This window comes from Gavia stellata, chromosome 13 (genome assembly GCF_030936135.1).
Source record: "Gavia stellata isolate bGavSte3 chromosome 13, bGavSte3.hap2, whole genome shotgun sequence".
Taxonomy (NCBI): domain Eukaryota; kingdom Metazoa; phylum Chordata; class Aves; order Gaviiformes; family Gaviidae; genus Gavia; species Gavia stellata.
The window spans coordinates 22,744,769-22,765,628 of NC_082606.1; the positions used below are offsets into that span (position 1 = coordinate 22,744,769).

Here is a 20,860-nt window from a genome sequence, read left to right on the forward strand (position 1 = left end):
TGTTTATTTTTGCTGCCTCCCCTCGATGGGCTTTCTCCCAGGCACGGCTCCTTAGCTCGCTTCTGTGCTTCTACGCGCCGACCCTCCCTGTGAGCCCACGGCCCCGGGGAGGACGAACTCGCCCGGCGGGCCTCCCCCCGGGGACCCGCTGCCTCGGCGGGACTGCGCGCTGTGGGGAGGCCGAGGGGACGCGGGGAGGCCGAGGGGACGCGGCTCGGGCGGGCAGAGCCCCCGCGGGTCTCCCGGCGCGGGGCGAGGACGCTCCTTCCCGCCGCGGCGGCCCTGAGGGGAGCTTCCCGCCCTGCGCTCCCAGGGGGCTCGCGGCGCGAAGGCCGCGGGGGCGCCGCGCTGGAGCGGGGCTGAGGGAGGGAGCGCCCCGTCCCGCCCGGGGAGCGGGGGCCTCTGCCGGGAGCGCGGGGGCTGCCGCCGGCGGCGGCGGGGAGGGGGGGGGAGCGGAGTTCCCGGCGGGCCGGCCGCCTCCCCGCCCTCCCTCGGCGGCGTGAGTGAGCGTGTTTGGGAGGGAAGGAGGGGGTGGAAGCCGGGCCGGGGCGGCCAGCAGGCAATTTGCATGAGAGACAGACTGGGAATGAGCTGGAGTGGGCGCCTCTCCGCGCACACAGAGCGGGGCAGGAGGGGGAGGAGGGAGCTGCCGCCGCCGCCGCCGGGGAGAGGCGGCGAACTCCGGGCAAAGTTTGGTGCCGCGGGCCCGAGGCGCTGAGGCACCGGCAGGGCGGGCGGGCGAGCGGAGCGGAGCGGCGCCGGGCCAGGCCAGGCCACCGCCGCCCGGGGCCGGGCTTTGTGCTGCCCGCGGCGCGGCGGGGCCTGCGCGGAGCGGAGCGGCGCGGGGGGCGGCGGGGCGAGCGCGGAGCCAGCGGCGGGGCGCTGCCGGCCCTGCCCGGGCGAGCCAGCATGTCCTCCATCCTGCCTTTCACTCCTCCCATCGTCAAGCGGCTCCTGGGCTGGAAGAAAGGGGAGCAGAACGGGCAGGAGGAGAAATGGTGCGAGAAGGCGGTGAAGAGCCTGGTGAAGAAGCTGAAGAAGACGGGGCAGCTGGACGAGCTGGAGAAGGCGATCACCACGCAGAACATCAACACCAAGTGCATCACCATCCCCAGGTAGGGGGGCGGTGGGGGGGAGCACGCAAAACGAGGGGCACCCCCCCGCCCCGGTTAGCCCTGCGGGAGGGGGCGGGGGCAGCCGCGGGTCCCCCCGGGGCGGGCACGGGGGTGCTCGGAGGGCCTCCGGTAGCAGCTTGGCCCCGAGGGACTCGGCATGCTCAGGCACAGGCTGGTGGAGGGCTTGTTTTGCTTTCCAGCCCCGCTGCACTTCGGTGCGGTGTTAGTCCTCTCCTGCATGCTCTATCCTGGCCCTATATATAGTTTAAAAAAAAAAAAATAACTGGCTACAGAATTGGATTACTGTCTAGTAACAAGAGAGGAAGAAAGTAAGAGGGGAATGTAGGGGAGAAAATACGTCTCCAGCCGAGATTAAAAAAAAAAAAAAAGTTGGAAGCGCTCTGGATTACAGTTATTGCGGATAATCCCATTGTCAAAAGTTTCAGCGTGTTCTCTAGTACTGTTACATTAAGATTTTCTTTTGATTAATGTATCAGGAAAATGGTTTGGTTTGGGTTGCTTGGTTTCTTCCATGTTAGCTAGACAGATATTACTCTGAAGAGGTGATTTAGAGCCCTGCTGTGCATATGTTTTCGAATTACTTTTTAGATCGGGAATGCAAATGGCATGGCTGAAGGGGATTGTTCGGAGTGCAAAAGAGCATGTGAGGGTGAATAGAACTGGGTTGTTTGGTTTTTTCATTTTTTGAATTAACATAGATTTTATTTTTAGCCTCCATTCCAAGATTGATCCATAAGACCATTATAAATCATAAAGGACATGCACATAAGTATCCCATCTAAGAAAAATTTTCCAAGTAACTTTCAAATAACTGGCCACAAGCAGTGTTTCACTGCTGAAGATTTGTTGATTTCTGTGAGCTCAGCCAGATGACTGCTGATTCTGTTACTGATTGTTGTTTGAGGGTACTTTTTTTTTCTTAAACAAAGGCCAAAGTTCATCCCAAATATTTGAATGCTGCATAATTGTATCCTTCTGCGTGAGAAGATATCTCTGTGTGTGTGTATTCATGCTTCTCTCTCCGCAAACAAATGTATGCTTTCTTGGTTGTCAGAATGATTTAATATGCAGTAGCTAATACAAAGCAGCATCTGTTGCATGAAAAAGTGAAGCAAGTAGCTTAGAAATGTGCATATCTGGAACTCCTGAAATTTTCTTCCAACAGCATAGTGGTTTTTTAAAGAAAAAATAAAGTTTCCTTATCTTTTTGGTGGTGAGTGACTGTGGCTAAGATTTTGGCCAGTAATGCAAACAGACCTCTCAGCCTTTGTTAGAGTTACTCTGGCTTCGCCTAGTTGAAGCAGAAATCAAAACCTGTAGAGCTACCACCTGATACAAATGCCTGAAAACCTATATTTTTAAGTTCTTGGTAAGCAATGTGTTTTCCACATAGATAATACCCTTTTTAAGCCACTTTCCTGAAATACTTACCATTTCAAAAGAAGAAAAAGACTTGAGCAGCCCTGCTGACCTGACCTGGGTATTGTGTCTAGCTGATGCTGACCTGTTAGGGAGCAGGGTGTGAAGCCTCTTGGTACTTCTTTTACTAGTAAACAAGGTGGTTTAGGTAATGGAGGAAGGTTTTGGTATTTTATGATTCAAAGGAAGCAAAGAGATGGGTGGAGTACGATGCTTTAATTTAGAAGAATAATTTTAAAGCTTGAAAATAAGTAACAACACAAGCAGGTATCACAAATCATAAATATTATTACCTCCAGAGATTGTCCTGGCTGTTCCGACTGTGCAGAAGTGAATGTTTCTCCTAGACCTTGTTCTATCAAAGGAAAGCTGTACAGAAATTAAAACATTTCATGTTCACTTATGACACAGAGCCTGGGTCCTGCAGATCTTAAACCTTGGTATGCGGGAAGTGTCAGCATATTTTGATGGTAGCTCCTTATGCCTTGGCACTGGTTTTTAAACATGACACTTCATATGTACTTTTATTATTGTTTAGTATGTATATTACAGAGATCCAAATGAGTGTGGTCAGGTTAGTCTGTGCTGGACGCTCTGCAACAGTGTACTGAGAGGTTAGTATCTATATATCAGAGATTCGGGAATGGCATGGAAATGTGAAACAGCTTGTCTGGAAGTCAGTGGCAGAGCTGGAACTGTAACCAGGCCTTGTGACTTTAAGAGCTGTGTCTTCTCCTCTGGATTGTGCTGTTTGTCCTAATGCATCTGTGAATCTGATTATCATGTCACTTGAAATTAGCGCTTGCAAGAAAATTTAGTATGGTTTTAGGTTTGGGGTTTTTAAAATAATTCTACATGTCATTTTACTATTTAGTCAAATAAGTATGTTGGGGGGAAAAGGGGGGGAAAAAAACATCACTGAGAACTAGATCATGTTGTGCATTGTCTGTAATGCACCAGTAGACTGAATTACAGTGGAGCTATGCCAGTGATGACTCTGGCCCAGCAGGAGTAGGGTAAGTCCAAAATTAGCTATTGTATCCATGAGACGAAGCAAGTTTCAGATGTAAAAGTGCTTGAGCTTTGCAGAAACATTGCTCATGGGAATAAAGGCTACACAGCAAATTCTTGTAGTGATCAGGTGGGATTGTTTTAAGAAAGAACAAGAAAAAATTAATTTTTGTTGTAGGGCTAAGGAATTAGAATAACGAATTTATTCCTGCTGTCATTTTTATCTACTTGGAACTGGAAATATCCACACTACATTCTATCTCCTGATGGATTATTAAACAACGACTAGTTTATTTGCTTGTGTATTTGTTCAGCGTGTTTTGCTTTTCCAAGTGCTCCATTTGTAAGATGACGTGACAGGCACCTCAGGCCCCAGGTTTTCTGTTGGAAGGACCTGTGGCAGGCAGCAAAAGGCTGGAGAGACTTTCAAGGTTTTCCGTGTAATGCTCTGCGAGCAGGATTTTATCCTTCTTGTTTTTTTCTGCTGGAGCAGGAAGTAATTTCCACCTGAAAAACCTACTAGTCTCAGAACATCTGATTGTTTCTTGCACCAGGGTTACTGGTGCTCGACAGAATGGGTCTTTAGAGGACCTTCCTCCCTCCCTCGTCTGGCACGCTGCCGCCAAAGCCCATCCTTCTCCCGAAGGGAGCTGCCTTCAAACCTCTATGCACTGAGCTGGTGGCCTTTGGTGTCAGGAGCTGACCTAGTGAGTTGTAGCAAGCTGGGTCTGCATGGCAGTAAGACATTTTTTCATACTGTATTGGGCAATCAAGTTGAAAGCACACGTTCTTTTGCACATTCGAATATGTCCTTTGTAGTAGTTGCACTGATCTTGAAAGCCCAGCTTTCAGGGTGGGCATTTTTATCACTTTTCGGACAAGCTCGAGGATAGTGTGTCATTAGCACATACCCCAGCACAGCCAGATGTTTCAGTTTGCGGCCTCTCTGCTTTGCTCTGTGAGCAAGCTTAGGTCTACTCCAGCTGCTGTCAGATTTTTTGAATTTTTGATGGCTGTGTTTGCTTCTGAGACCAGAGTACAGTAAGCATGGAATCTGATGGCAGCAAAGTCTACAGCTGACATTACTACATACCTGCAGAACCTCATGGGTTTCATCCTTGGGAGAAGAGCAATGAGTTTCTAATACTGTTCCTGATCTGGAGAGGGGCCGTACTGTGCACCTGACAAACTGTCAGCATTTTGCCCTAGAATTAAAGTGTGTTATGCTGAACTGTGGTGAGTGTTTCATTCTTAACCTATAGAGGGGTCTGAACTGCAGAAGCCGGGAACGTGTGATCAGCACTTAGTAAAAGTCTTGCTGATATGGGGTGAGATAGTAAATGCTTTGTTTCAAGAGCTTTGGTGATACTACATATATTAAGACATAATTCTCACAACATTTTGTAATATTTTCATATGCATATTTTTCTTTTGAACCTATTACTGTATTTATTTATTTTTTGTATCACCAGTAGTTTTAGGGGAGCCAGGGTTCTTGTATGTAAGGAACACCTTCTTTTAAGTGGTGGGTTTTTTTAATTTAGAAAATAGTTTTGAGGAGAGGTGGGTGTTATTTCTTGTGGAAATCATCTGATAAGGATAGAATGTACCAGCTGAAATGGAAACATGGCACATTTACTTCTTAAAAGCAGCTGAACGAGGTGTTCCTTAAATGATTTACATTTTGGTGGGGAAAACCAGGGATAATACGTAAGTCATTTTAGGAACGTCTTGGGTGTGAGTGTACCTTCTGTTGTGTTGGTAGTTGACCACACAATATTTACAAGAATTGACCATGTTCTTAGGATTGCCTTGATACGAGGAAAACATGAAAACTGTAAATAAAGCAAGTGGCAGAGGCTGTCTGCAAGACTGAAGTATGTTCTTCTTTTGAGACTGGTGCCCATCTGGTTTCAGTAATAAGCAAAGGGCCAGTCATAGTTTTATGTGTCCACGCACGAATTTGTATATTTTTTTAGTGCCATTTTTAAACTACCTTGTTTTCAGTTTGGCCTGTCCCTGTATGTGAGGAGCTTTAATATCGCACAGACTTGTTTAAGAGTGTCCGTGCTTAAGATTAGATTGGCATAACGGCGGTGCACTGGAGATGATTACGGTACAGTCCCTGTGTGCAAACAGTCTAGCTGCCATTATACTTGTTAGCTCCCTGCTGCCGGTAATTTTACTGCTACAAAACTGTGTGCACTAACCTATGTACTGACCTACCTTTATGGGCAGGTTTTTACAGCCCTGTCCTAACCTTTGTGCTGCCACAGCTGTGCTGCTAGCAGTACCCGCGCCAGCTAGTTTAGCTGTAGCAGTGATAGCTGCAGGGTAGACACCGCATTACAAATCTGTTTGTAACTAGCTTTTGTGGCATTAGTGTGACTTTGCAGATCAGGTCTAAAGGTGAAAATAAGGTAAGTGGACATAGGCCTTTAGTCAGGTGTACTTTCTGCCCGCAGTCCCACTTGTCCATCAGTACCTTTCTCATCTTCCTCCTTGACATCTCCCCAAAGGTCAAACCCCCCTCTCTGAGCGCAGAGGTTTCTGCTCCCCACAGCCCCTCCAACTTCTTCTCCTCACCCTTGCATCAGAGTTACTGCCTCTTATATTAGCCTGGATAACGGCAGGTATAGTTGACTTCTAGTCCACCCTATGCCATTTTAAAAACCAAAACACTACTGTTAAGCTGAAGCAGTAATGTTGATACAATCAGTTAGGGAGCGACTACGCGTTCAGTTATGTTGGCAGAGACGAAGGAACTGGGGAAAGGAGGGAGGTCAGGGGAGAAAGCATTGTCCAGCGTTGTAGCCCCTTCCCTCAAAGTAGTTGCTGCTGGAATAGCATGTCAGAACCAGCCCTTAGTAAGATCTCTTAAATTTGCAATCTCTCTGTCAGCAGCCAGTACAATTCAAAACCTTTTGTCTCTCTCTCTCTCTGTTTTTTTTCCTGAGATGTGCAGGCCAGCTAACATTTTTGCATTAAAACCGGTGGTAAAACTCCTCTTGACTTGAAAGACAAGACAGCAATGTTTATATAGAACATTGATAGGATAAGGGGGAAAAAATGTGTTTTACTATTTGTTGAGATGTTTTCAAATATTCATATCTCTGACTTTTTTTCTTCCCCCCTTTCTCAGGAGACTAAAATATTTAAAATAGCTTCTGAAAGGACTCATAAGATTCTCATTATATTGTGTAGTAAGTGTTGAATCTTTGTGAAATAAAATGTTTAAAATGGTTGCTTAACTTTTATAGTATTAGGAAAAGACCCTGAACATTGCAGTCATTTAAATATAATGAGAAATAAATGCAAAAAATTGATGAAATCAAGAAATACACACTGTACAGGATTATCACATCAGGGATCCAATTAAAATGAGCTCTTCTAATAAATATTGGTTTAATAATGTAAACTTGTGATCGCTATATTATTGCAACAAAAATAAAATTAACAAGATTTAATGGACTGAGCAGCCATTAATTTTCACTTGTTAATTTATTAGGAGCTTCTAATGCTGTTAGATGCACAACAATGCCATTATCCTGCATGAACTACTTTATGAAATAAATAGGGCCAAACGGTGCTTGAATTAAATTGAAATCAGATTTTATTCCCAAATTATCTTTTTCTGCGTTTTATTTTTTTATTATTGTTATTTTTTCTAGCTTTCCTCTATTGAGTGCAATTAAATTTTCAGGGATGGGATGCAGCACTCTCTTCCAGTAAGGCTTATGAATAGTCCTAATTAACTTTTGTCCTTGTCTGCCTTGATGTGCTGTGTAAAAAGCTTTTTCCAGTCCAAAGCTGATTGTGTTGATTGGCAGTGAAGAGAGCAGACAGGAGTGAGGGGAATAAAGACGGGGCAGAGGTTCTTGTCCAGACACTGTAGTTCTAGTAGGCTGACTCCACCAAGCTCAGCAAATGTTTGCTAATTACATTTTGTTACATGCAACTGGAGTCCAAACATAAAGACAAGGAAGTTGTTAATAATTGGGTTCTTGTACTTTTCACTGGTAGCACAACTTTCTGTTGTAACTGAAGAGACAATAATGTGTCAATTGTTGCAGTTAATACTGCTTTTAAAGATGTTTTGAAGCCTTTTAGACCTGATCCTCATTTGCTCAGGCATCTCTTTTGCCATCACTGTCAGAGTGGTGGGACTTGCCCTTAGGCAAGGAGGAAAGTTTGATCGCTACTGGTACTGTGGCTCTGTAGAAACAGAACAAAAAGCCAGAGCTCGCTCTTTCTGTGTTAAAGGCTCGATCCTTCAGAAGCATATGTCACAAATGTGAGCCGGAATAAACTACTTGTGCGTAGTCATAGGAACCCTATTAAAAAAAAAAAGGGTAACCCTTATCTTCAGAAGAGCCCAGCCAGGTAAGAAATAATAATGCCCTGTTATTTAGAGGGTCACCCAGGATTTGTGTGAGCTCCAGAATAGGAAATCTTGATTGTCAACTCAGAAGGCCGTTAAACCTAAGCTGCTGTAGCTACACTGTTTCGGGTATCCAAGTTCACTCATTTAGCGACGAGGTAGGTTTCTTTATCCTGCATGGCTGTTTGTGGTGCAGACAGACTTCAGGCTATTCAAAATGAGTAGATCAGGAACTCTGTGGGATTGTGTGGCCCAGCAATTGCTCCAAGTATTGAACCGTCATTCCTTTCTCTACAGTGGAGACTCTCCACGTGAACGTGAACAGGCATTACTCGGCGTGAGCAATGATTGCAGATACTGGCCTTGCTTACATCAAGAGCGCACTTCTGAAGTAGCAGATGTCAGTGGATAGGAGCAGCGCTGGGGAAAGGACACCAGGAAGCATGGGGAGAAAATGGTAGTTGTTCCTTGTGAGTTTGATTCTTCATCCTGCTTGTGTTTAGAATCGTGCTATTCCATGAGGAGTCAATTTGATTGCATTTTTAAAGTATTAGGAGCTGCTGTTGATGTGGAAGACATGACAAAATAACAAATCTCATTGGTGAGCCTCATGAAAGAACATACTTAAAAATCCAGTAAAACCTACCTGTTAGAAATGTAACCTGTGTAAGTCTAGGAAAGGTGAATAGGTGATCTTGATAACTTTTGTTTGTCACTAGAAGTACCTTTACAGCTCACTTGCTGTTCAGCACTGAGATTATGAGGGCAAAGAAGTTGAACGTTTCAGGTAGTCGTGTGACTGGGATCTGTGCGTGCCTACCTTGTCCTAGGGCACCTGCACACTCACCACAGACTGGCCATGTGCCTAACCCTGTGAGGGAGCATCTGCTTTTCGATCTCCAGAGGAATGTGCATCAGTTTACAAAAGGTGAGGTCTGTGAATCATGGAGAGAAGATTGCACGGGACAGGATGTCAGGAGAGTCAGTCTGTCTGCCTGGGGCCCTCGCTTCCTCCGTGCTTCGGGGTCCTCAGGAAGGCAAGTCTTGGGGTCAAGGTATTAGGTGGACCATCTTTAGCTCACTTCATAATTTGTAGTTATTTAATCTGAAAACGTCATTAAACTTTTGCTTACAAATTGTGCCATAGGAAAGGTCAGAGATTATCTTTGAATTGGTGACATTCATTAGCCATAACACAATCTTTTTTAAAAAGGAAGTCAATACAGAAATTTCCTCCTTTGTGGTGAAGTTGCAGCCAGCAGTGGTTGAATGATGGATGCTGATACTGACTCTCCTTTTTCACAATAAAAGAGGAAAAACTTTGTCCTTCTTGTTCTAGTTGCTTGAACATGAAAAGAGAAATTCACTTACTCTTCACAGATGTAGAACAGTTAAAGTTCACAAAAATATTGAGCGTAGTAGAAGACAGCTGTAGAACATGAGCATGCCTCTTTGTTTTTGAGTTGAATGTGCAACTGTTGTTGCTTTATCTACATAACAACTAGAGAACACTTTTTTTCCTCAAATTTCGTTTCCCTTCATAACTGGATTTTAAGTGTTGCTGTGTGGGAAGACCCAACTACAAACACTTTTAATTTTGTTATACTCAGAAAGACCAGATGTGGTTTTTTTCATAGAGATACAAAGTCTGTGGTTTCCATAAATGTGGAACTGTACAGAAAGGTACTTTTCTTCTTATTATTTGTTGAACAAATTGTTGTTCCCCTTGAGTCAGATGCATAGCCAATTTGTAGCACACGTATAACAGTATCTGAAAAATTACATCAGTGTTTAAAAAGCACTCTTTGCGTAAAAGAAAGGCTAATAAGCAGCTGGAGTCTGAGTCTTTTCCCACTCTTTTTGCATTTGTTTAATTACATGGATTTCAGTAAATTTATTTCTGATTTACATGCAAGTGAAAGGAGAATCAGGCCAGCACAAGAAAGCAGCGGACTGAAAACAGAGGATAGAGGTGTTCGTAGGTTGAATATTATCCAGTTCTCTCTTTCAAATTCAGGGCTTTTGGGGCTTCTGTGGGTTCTTCTTTGCAGGACTTGAAGCCTGCCCAGCAGAGGCTGCGAGACTTGAGGGCTCCAGTCCCACGAAGACTGGACTTGTTAGCCCTGGGCTGGAAATCTGGCAGGAAGCCAGGCAGGATTTAGCTGGAAGTTTGTTGAAAATGATACTTCTCTGCGAAGGATTTAATTTTCGGAGGAGTTCTCGCTCGTGTTTCATTGAGGGTTTTCTGATGGGCGCTAGTGTGGCTTGGCAGAGGCCCTCCACATTTTGTAGCTGAGATACCACTGGCAGTGGGTTTGGCGTTGGCAGTGGCTCCTGATCCTGTGTCTGTGCAGAAGGTGGCATTTGGCTGTTCTCACTGTGGGGTTTTTTAATTTTTTTTTTTTTAACCAATTTTAACCAGCTTGCATACCAGCGGTAAAGCCCTTATAATGTGCTTCTCCCTAGGCCCCCTTCCCACCTTCCCTGTTACACAGCTATACAAATACGGGAAGCAGTAGGGTTTCCTCTTGCATGGCCTAGATAAAGCCCACCCACAACTATAGGCCTTGAACTCAGAAGAGCACAAGGTCTGCTAATAGCAGCTATCCTTTCTTTCTTCTCCCACGGTCAGCAGTGTGTTGGAGGAAAGGTCTAGAATAGTTATTGATGTTGGCCTGGAACCTTCAAATGAAACTCCAGTGAACTCTGGAGACCCCAGATTAATTACTTTGTTAGAGTTTCACGGGCTTGGAATGGTGAAACGTGTATACGATTTGGCTAATCTTTCTCCATATCTGCTTCCTGGGCCTAAATTTACCTGACTTACTGAAGATAAGCTTCACCGTAAGTCAAAACTATCTTTTTGGCCTGTTTGATGTTATTGTTTTCTTTTCAAAGTTCTGTGGCTTTTCTTCTTTTATGGGCAGTGGAGTTTTTGCGGAAGATGACTTAGAATGGTGGAAAGTGGAAACCAGCTTGTTTGAAACCACTGCATTATAAACAAGCTTTACAAAATAACTAAATGTAAATTTTTTTAAAAAGTAGATAATCACTGTCTGATTATCAAAGCTAATACTACTTTATAGCTGATTTCTGTCGCCAGTAAAAGTCTGCTGGCAGTCTGCAAACTGTTTCGAGCTTTGCTCTGAATTAGATGCCATAAATAACTTGTGTGTAGGTAGACATCTGATCATTGAAGCTTTTTCCCAAATCTGGTTTTGCTTGTTTGGTAGACCTATAGGCTGAAAGTTCATGTATAGAGTTGCAATTGCATATTTGTTTTTCCCAGTCATAACTGAATTAAGATAGGTTTTCAGTTGTGGATTACTGCATAATGAATGTACATTGTGGTTAGGGAAGATTGAAAACATCAGGTTTTGTACCATACCACTGTGTAACATTAAGCAAAATGTTTAACCTGCTTGTACCTCACCCTTAACTACCTAGCAAATATAGTACTTGCCTCACAAGTATGTCAGAGAATTTAATAGCAGTTGTGAAAAGCTCTGAAAATCTCGAGAGGTAGACTCTGTTGCAAAACCCAATACCTTGCCACTCTAAAAAGCTTTCTGTGGCTGTTCAGCATCTCATTCGTACTAAGAAAGGAGTTTTAATTTTTGTTGGAAGCTTTCTCTGAAAATATGTAGGTGCTACGTCAGTGAGAATATTAGAATTCCATAGATGTTTAGTGGTAAACCTTCACTGGGCTTGCATAATATTTATCTATTCATCTCTGTGCTGGTGCCTCCTGTACACAGGGAATATTTTGACTGGTTGATACACATCATACCACAGTGGTCTGCCACTGAGCTTAAGTTTGAAGTCTGTTAGCACAAGTTCAGGGGAAACACTATACATGTAGCCTCATGTTTTCATTTAAGTAATGTTATATAACCATATGTGAATTTAATGCCATCCAAATACAAAATGTTAAATGAAATCAATGTTGTGTCTGTCAAGCAATTGTGTGGTTGTTAGTGGACTTTTACGACCATGACCCACAGCAACACAAGTTGGAAAAAATAAACATTTCTATACCTATAGTTGTGTCTTTTACTGAACGTTTTGGCAGCCGCTGAGAGTGCTGGGCAGTCACATCTATTTGCTTTATAACTCCTTTGCATCTGAAGACTTCTGGTGAATTGTTCCGAAAGAGATGACTGAAAACTAATAGCTGGCCATCTGGCTGGAAACAACATTATTAATTAAGCTTTCTCTTTTAAATCATTTAGAAGTTTGAAATAAATGCTCTTTTCGAAGGTATTGAAGCAAGCTGAATTTGAATTCTTGCTGTGGAAAGCAGTGTATTTAATGTATCTCTTCACTAAAATTAAGGATCGAGAAGTAACGCTTGAGATCATGGTTGCTTAGATTTCCTAAGAGCGAAACAACCTCTGGTTTAGTTCTTGAGTGTTTTAAATTATTACATTCTATGAAGGACAACAATTAATCTCAGATGCTGTCAGCTACGCCCATTTAAAAATAAAAAAATCTTTACTATGCAATATTCATCGAGTCCTTTTAAAGACCTTTTCATTATGGTCATTCCACAACCTGTGGAATTGCCCATGCCCTATTGAAGGGGGAGTGTTTGTGACTTCTCATTTTATACCATAGATTTTAAAGTCCTTTATAGCAAAAGGATTTTTACCTCCTTTTGCTGATGGGGAGAGTAAAGTCCTGAGAACTTGGTTCACTTACCTGAGGTTCATGGGGGACAGAGGCAAAGCAACATTTAGGGTGCAGACATCCTAAGGCCTGCTACAGTGTTCAATCTTCCAAGACAGAAGTGACATTACTCTTGAGAGTGCATCTTCCAGTGCTCTGGATGGAAAACAGTTTGAAAGCTGCTCTTTCTGTGTTATACTGATAGTTCATAAGATATTTGTAATGTAGCATTGATAATTATATTCATAAAACTAATTTTCAGTTAAATACAGGAAGAGGTCTCTGGCATTTTAGAATCGCGGAATCATAGAATGGTTTGGATTGGAAGGGACCTTCAAAGATCATCTCTTCCAGCTGCCTACCATGGCCAAGGACATCTTTTGCTAGACCAGTTACTCAAAGCTCTGTCCAACCTGACTTTGAACACTTCCAATGATGGGGCATTCACAACTTCTCTGGGCAACCTACACACAAAGAAAATGTGAAAGTGCTGAGGATACACCTCCTTGGATACTAGAGAGATGGTCTTTTGTTATGCGTGCATGTTTTCCAGACTTAAGATGGGTACAGCTCCCTATTGTCTTGAGTTTTCAGTACCTTAAGCATACCTAGCAATTCTTATTGATATGTTCGAGGGCCAGAAGAACAAGCTTTGATTAAAACCTATCTGTACGTATTGCAGTTCCTGATGATTGCACTTGGAGAATATGTATCTTAGGATACCGGAAGAACTGTATAGCAATTTAGATACATGGAATGGTGTATGGTCATGAAGGGAGAACCCTTAAATAGTGTTCTGGATTAAAAGAATAGTTTCATGTAAACATCCCCTCAGTTTCCTCCCTTTAGTTCTCCATTTTTTTGCTAATGGTGGTTGTGCTGTAAAATATTGGTGTGCCAGACACAAATGAACCTGTAGAAGCAAGTGAAGGCCTTGGAAATTATGGCTTGAAATTGAGTTTTGTAAGTCACTGCTTTGCATGCCAGGCTCTACTGGTTTGAAAGCCCTGTTGAGATAGCTGCTTCTAAACGGGAGTAAAAATAGACATTTGAGTGTTCTGATTTTAGAAAAAAAAAAGGCATTTATTGGATTATGATTGGCTGATGACTTTGAAGCTGGAGACAGTTTTATATTACAGAGCTTCTCACTCTGCTTATTCTCTCAGTTCCCATTCTCCCCCCCTTGTTGTGGTTTTTTTTTTTTTTTTCCTTTTCTTGCTTTCTATTTTTAGATGGCATTTCAGAATTTCTGCTGTACTGGCAGGCCAGCTATTCCAGAAGAAAAAGAAAGAGGAAAGGTGGGAGGTAGAGCTAATGAGCACTAATAGCCTGTTATTAATTTGGCTTTTGAGTGCTTACATTCAAATTTTATACATTTCCAATTCATCTGATAGTCGATGAAAGATCTGCTTGCACTTGAAGCCATTGATTACATGCATTTTGACAGTCTTTGTGCACTTCAACAGAAGAGAGGAAAAGTAGGAAGTTTAGGACTGGCGAGAGGCCACTAGAAGTTTTAGGACAATTCTTTGTGCATTTTATATTTTTTTATATGTGTGTGTATATATATGTATTTTTTTTAAATATGTGCATATAAATAAAAACTTGTGTCCACTAGAATTAGCTTCAAGTAGAAACTGCTATTTTAATTAACCATTCTATGGAGAGAAAAAAAAAGAAAGTATTGTAACTTCATTTAAAAAAATGTTAGTGGTCTATTAACCTTTGAACAAAATATGAATAGCCCTTGTTTAGTAGCTACATGTGCCTACGTAAATGAAATAATGGGGTAATGGTTTTCCAGTCAGCTCTAATGCTGATGAGAGATCTGAGTTGCTTCAAGGGCATAGAGCAGAGAGAGGGAATTCCACAGGGATGGAGTAGTTAGTGCATATGGGTGCAAAATTCCTCCATCCCTCCTAGCGAAGGGGCCGTGATGCTGTGTGGCCCTGCTAAAACTGTTCCGTGAGATGCAGCTGACCATAGTCTCTTTGCTAATTTGTGCCTTTGTGACTTGCATTCTCCTCTGTGTGTGTGTGTTTTTCTGTGTTTGTTTAGGGGTTGGGGTGGGTTTTTTGTTTAAATATTATTTTTCTTCCTTGTGCTGTGTCTGAGAACCTTAAGCAACAGGGAAAGATGGTTACTTGGAGGGCAAGAAAATGGACAAAAATGTTCTTTGCTATGAAAGCAAAAGGCATTACTTAGTGTGACAATGTGTAAAACAATCCAGGCATAGGTGTTCTTGGTTTCGAAGCCTGAGTGGAATTTGATTTTTGTTATTAGTTCAGTAAGTTACGTATTTTTTCATCTGTGTGACTTCGGGGCTGCCATTTTTGCACGTGCAGAGCAGCTCTGAATTTACATCACTATGAGAGAATAACTGGGGAAGCGTAAAAGACTTTGTTGCACTTTTGCTTTAGAATCGCAACTTGATTTTACAAATCATACCCTATTCCATCCTTCGTTTTGGTTTGCACTCACTGTGCTACTTGGAGCTATGCAGAATATTTTTCTAGGTTCATTTGAGGGTTGAGTGTTGTCAAAAGCTGGCTGAAAGTTGGTCCAGTGTAACAGCATATGTAATGTATTGCTATAAACTAAATCACTGAAGAATTATTTTTAGAAGACAAGGATTATTTCAAAACACAGGCCATAACTTTTCTAACAGTGATTCAGTAACTTATTCCTGTCAGTTAAAAATTGTACCTCACGTTGAGTTGGATCCAATGCTAGCTTGCAGGGTTTTTTTTTAATTTTTAGTTTTTTACAGCAAGTGAGGTTGTTACTCAAAGGTACTTAGCCTTTTTAGCGTAAACATATCTTTAGAATGAACAGGAGACAAACATGTCTCTTGGTTCACAAAACCCGATATGCGTGGTTTGTTTTGTAGCTGTCATGGGGACCAAGCTCTGCTGCTTAATCTGAAGTTGGCAATCCTTTGGGAATGCAGTGTACAGGCTTGCTCATAGGGTAACCTTTCTCCAGTTTTGTTTTCTGGTGCTATCTCCTGGCACAAAAGACTGGAGGAGGAGTAAGCAAGTGAAGTGTTTCAAATTTGCATACATTTATATCTACTGCAGTGGTTTTCACGGACTGAAGAAGAGGTGTCTAAGAAAACTATGTCTGTGTGTGTTATGCAGCAGTCAACATGGATGAAACTGCTCATGCGGTCTTATCTTTTGGGAAATTTTTAAAAATTTTTCCACAGGCTGAAGAAGTTGAAAGCCACTGTGAATGCACGCAGTTGGCTGGCAGATGCATCCAAGCCAGCTTGCCGTAGCAAGCGGCATTATGTTGGTGGAAGTTGTGATAGCAATAACCCCCACTTTTACTTGTCAATAATTTTTTGTCTTGTACTTTAACCCCAAAAATTTTAATACGCCAATAAATGGCAGAGTGGATTTGGACAGAGTAGGCATCTTCGGCTGCGATTCTGGGAGTTGGACTCGATGACCCTTATGGGTCCCTTCCCATAGATACTCTATCATCCTATGATTCTGTCTCATTAATGTTGTTTGGAAGCAAAGTTCATTTTAACAGAAATTACAACTCCGAATTATCTCATTTCCATGTAGTTTTGTGCTGTCATATCACTGCATATTATGATAATGATACATCAGTAACATAATTTTATTTATGGTTTCCGCTTCTACAAGCATAGTTCTTGTTACCTACAAACCACTGCAGGAATATTACTCACTGGGCAAACCGCTTGACTTTGAAGAATGTGACTATGATGAAGTGTTTTGTTCTCTCACATCCTACGCCAGTGACTGGTAGTTTCTTCTCACTGTTGCTACCAGGGACTGTTCAATACAAGTTTGTGGCTTTACTAGCAAATGAGTGCATCGTGATTCCTTGGTGAACAGGCATCTAACCGCGTGCAAAGCCATTACAGTTGGCCATTTGGTAACTGTCCTTACAAGGTGCCTCTGAAGTGACTAGCACTGAAGATGCAGACTCCCTTATGCCTTTTGATGTCCCCTTCAAAGAAAAAACTAAATGATGTCTCATTGTGTAAGGTAAGTAGCCTGTTAGTGATCATGTCCTCTAATGAAGACCTTGAGCTCTTGAGATACCCTTAGTCTAGCACTTTTCGTGAGAGTTGAAAGCATTTTGCATGCTGGAGCAAGGTGGATGCAAAACTGCCTGGGCTTTGCTGGGCTCTGCAGGGATCTGGCATTCTTCATGTGGAACGTGAATAGCTGTGTGACCCTTGTGCAACAAGTGAATGAGCAGCCTTTGAAATATTCCTCCATCTTTTTAACCGAGTCTGGCTCTCTGCAATTCGAGCATTTGTTAGCACACAGATAAGCTAATTGTAGAAGAGGCAACATTAACTGGCAATTGCCTAATCTTCCCATGTGCAATAATCTGCTCCCCAGATACGTGGGATAATGCAGATGTGAAGCGTTGTAACTTTATGGGGCTCTTCTCTTCACTGAAAATTAGCTAGCTCACCACAGTGCGTTTTGTCAGAGATGAGAGTATTTCAGAACATGGATGTGTAACTGTCATTGACAGGAATTGTGCCTGGAGTGTACTGAATGAAAATATGCTTCTTAAAATCTTTTTGCTTTAAGTTGCGTCAACAGAATCTTGTATAATTTTAACATATTGTTACCATCAGGTGGTGGTGGTCATATGCATCTCTAATCAATGTAGCATTACTTTCCTCGTCTTTTTGCCTTAGTTGAAGCCCTTCATGAGATTATTTCAGCTAAAACCTCTTATTCTCTAGCATTTGGTCTCTTCCTCTGCATTGCACTAGCAATACTTTAAGTGATAGATCAGCACTTAATAAAAGTGGGATTATCTCTAAGCTGAAAATAAGTTGAAGGAGCCTACTGTGGAAATTACAGGGTTTGCTTGTCATTACTGATTCATTTCGTCATACTTGTAGTAACTTTCAGTGCGATAATCAGCAAAGTGAGGGTCTTCAGAGGACTTTATCACTAACTGTTTTTTACTACTTGCAAACTATTTAGACTTTGGCTGTTCAAACTGTTCAGATGATCTCTCCCCAGTCATGCAAATGTCACAAGCTGTTCAACTTGTTCATTTATTCTGTTGGAAAGGCAGAGGGGAAAAACAGCCTTGACTTGCACCCTGGAGGGACGCTATGCAAAACCAGTCTAAGGTTTCTGGGGCGGGAGCTGTGGAGTTTTCTATTCTTTTGTTTATTATACTTTGCTTTCTGTCATCTCTTAGCAAATAATGAATAACAGTAATAGTATGCTGCGAGACATGAAATCTGGAAGTGTTTATTACAATATGTGTGTGAACCATAGTCATCACCAGAACTTGTTTTCTCACGGACTGGTCTAGTAACCGCCTGGGGGAAGAAGCTTACAGCTATCTTTGTAATAAGGTCTCAGGGACTCTGGTATTTCTGCTTCCCAGGTTCCCTGTGCATAGCAATTACTGTCCATTCTGCAATCAACACCTGTCTCTGATTTCCATTAGTAACAAAGGACTCTGCCTGCTGTAGAAAACCCTTTGCTGTTTGCCTATAGAGTACTTTGCTTTCACAGGGCTAGGAAACACCACAAAAGCAGATAAAAGCTAAGTAAAGCAGTTGCTGCAGTAGGCCTAAAACAAATATAAAATTTGGTGAGGTTTTTCCTTCCTTCCCTTCATAGTTTATTTTTGTCTTTGATTTTGATACGGGGGAGGGGTGTGAGTGGGGAAGAGTTATCTCTAAGCATGCACACTGAAATTTTGTTGGGGTTTGTGCACAGTTTGTTGGGGTTTTTTAATCACCTTCCCCTCCTTTAAGAACTGCTTTCTTGAAATTAAGATTTCCATGATCTCAGTCCTGCAGTGAGCTTCCCATGGCCAGCCCTGTGTCCACGCAGAGCTGGAGGAAGCCCTTTTGCCCTGTGAACACTTAGGATGAGTAATAGCGGTCCCACCAAATTCACACGCGCTTGAAGTCAGACATGTTCTGAAGAGTCTTGCCAGATTGAGTCTCATATAAGGCAGTGGAACTAATCACACATCCAAGTCTAACCGTACGATTCCCTTCCTAAAATCTGCAGCTGCTCGTGCATGGCTATGGTATTGCTTGAGGTGTTGTCAGATGCATGTGTTTCTGAGGGAGCTGCTTTGCCGGCAGTAATATTTCTCTAATTTAATTTTTACTTTTCATAGCAGATCTGTTTAACAGCGGGGTTGCTGCTACTTTGGACTTTAAAAGCATTTTAGAGAGGACTGCTTGTAAAATGATTTTTCAGCTTGCAGTGACTGCAGTCTGCTTACTAAATATATATTTAATATTATTCTTCGGGTTTTTAAAGAAAATGGAACATCAGATAATTAGTTTAGCTCCTTGTTTCTAGAAATCACATCTCTACTGGCAAGCAAATATAAAAAAAAGGAAGCATTCTGGGACTAAGGATGCGGCTTCATGTTACACTTCTGATTTAGTCTAATAGTAGATTGCCATTAAAAGGCATAATCCCATTTCCGTTCATGTGTGTCTGCTGCCTGCTTGTGCAGAGTTTACTGTAGTTCTCAGAGTGTCTTTTTATCTTTATGGCAACAAGATCACCCAGCCTGATATCTTGTAAATCGTGCACTTTTAAATCAGACTTGTGGGTAGAGTTTTGACCTCTGTATTGAAATCAGTAACCTGTACAAGTGTGTCTTCTAGAAATGCATCCTGTCTTCATTTAAAGATACCAAGACAGATTCCACTATGTTCTCCTTTTTTTTTTTTCAACAGCTAATAATCTTCTTAGATTTTAAAAAAAAAAGTACCATATTTCAGCTGCAATTGGCCTGGTCCCAGCTTACAGCATTGCTTCATTATACCTCTCTTGCTAGATTGAAGAGTCCTTCAGTATTCACTCTTTCCCCTGCAATAAACATACTGTTACACTGCTGTGATTCAGTCATCATTTGGTCATTGTCTTAATAAAAACAAAAGATAGAAGAATTTCAATCCGTTGTTTTAACACATTTTCTTTAGCCCTAAACTGTTTTTATGGGTATATTTTACCAAGCTGTACACAGCCAATTGCTTACAGCAGTCTAAACATAGTATGTTTAGAAAATTACCTTTTATCAACCAAATTTCTCCTCTAATAATAGAAAGAAACTAGATTTGAGACGACCTTAAAACTAGATGGCCCAAAGTTGTGGTGGTCTTTAATTCTTCTGTGGTCTTCTAATTTTTTTGACTGGAGATAAGATTTACCCTGTGCCTAGCTCTAGAAGTCCCCCACCCTTCAGGTGACGTTAAATGTTGTCTCATGATGGGTTGGTTTTATGTTTTGTTTTGTGTGCCCTTATAGCTTTTGCAGTCCTTCGAGGGAGCTTTCTGAAGAGCAGTTGTCCCCAGAAGCACAGCTTTTGGGTTTACTTGGCTTCAAGAGGGTAAAGGCGCTTAAGCAGCGTAATATATTGCTGACTTATTCTGAATTAAAGTCTGTGGTTTGCCTCATGATCTGAGAGGGATGGGAGAGAGCGTGTTGGAACATGGATGTCCCCATGGTCTGACACTTCTGACTCTGTGGAAACGAAACTTCAGAAATTCCTCTGTAGAGGCAGTGGGAGGTGAGGCAGCTTGCCACGGACTTGACATCTGACTCGAGGCTTGATTCTTTCCACCTGGAGAAGTCCTGTGATTATTTTTAGTACTTCTGATTCTGCTTAGAAATAGTTTTGAATAGTATGGACTATTGTAGGAACGTGGGCAAATTGTCCGGGAAGGTGTCTGAAAAGGTTTCATTTAAAAAAAAATAAAAATCCACTGTATACATCACCTGTGTTGGAGTAGAACAATGCCAGGTCCTGAACAAACTCACATGTGCTCTGCTTACAAGCACCAGTGAGGCAAGTCGGAGTTTAGATTTGAGTGTGATTTCCATAATTTTATGAAAAACGGAAATTTAGGATCTCCTACATTCTTTCCAGTTTCTATTTGTTTATATTTAAGATGCTAGTATGATTTTTACAGTTTCAAGAGGGGTGTGGGAATATATTAAGAATACTTCAAGTATTTATTTTATGGGTAAACTCAGGACAAAACAGTATCTTGTTGTTTTAAGCTACACTTAGCATTTCTGCCCTGAGGAGAAGAATATGATTACACAGCATATAAGGCTTGCTTGGACAAGTTGTAATGAATGTTAAATAACTGTTTGGTAGCAGCGCACGTGCTTTTAGCTTAATAAATATACATTGTGGTAATGTTAGAGAAGACCTCAAGATTATAATTATTTGAAATATGCTTTACAAG

At 42.0% G+C, this 20,860-nt stretch overlaps 1 protein-coding gene across 4 annotated transcripts in view; it reads left to right on the top strand.

Annotated features, from left to right (window-relative positions):
• Positions 1-909: 909 nt before the first annotated feature.
• Positions 910-20,860, top strand: part of SMAD3 (SMAD family member 3) — a 75,233-nt gene continuing 55,282 nt past the window's right edge. For all 4 annotated transcript variants that reach the window (XM_059823611.1, XM_059823610.1, XM_059823613.1 and 1 more), the window contains exon 1: positions 910-1,115. In XM_059823611.1, coding sequence (XP_059679594.1) covers positions 910-1,115 — 206 coding nt within the window. The remainder of the gene's footprint in view (positions 1,116-20,860) is intronic.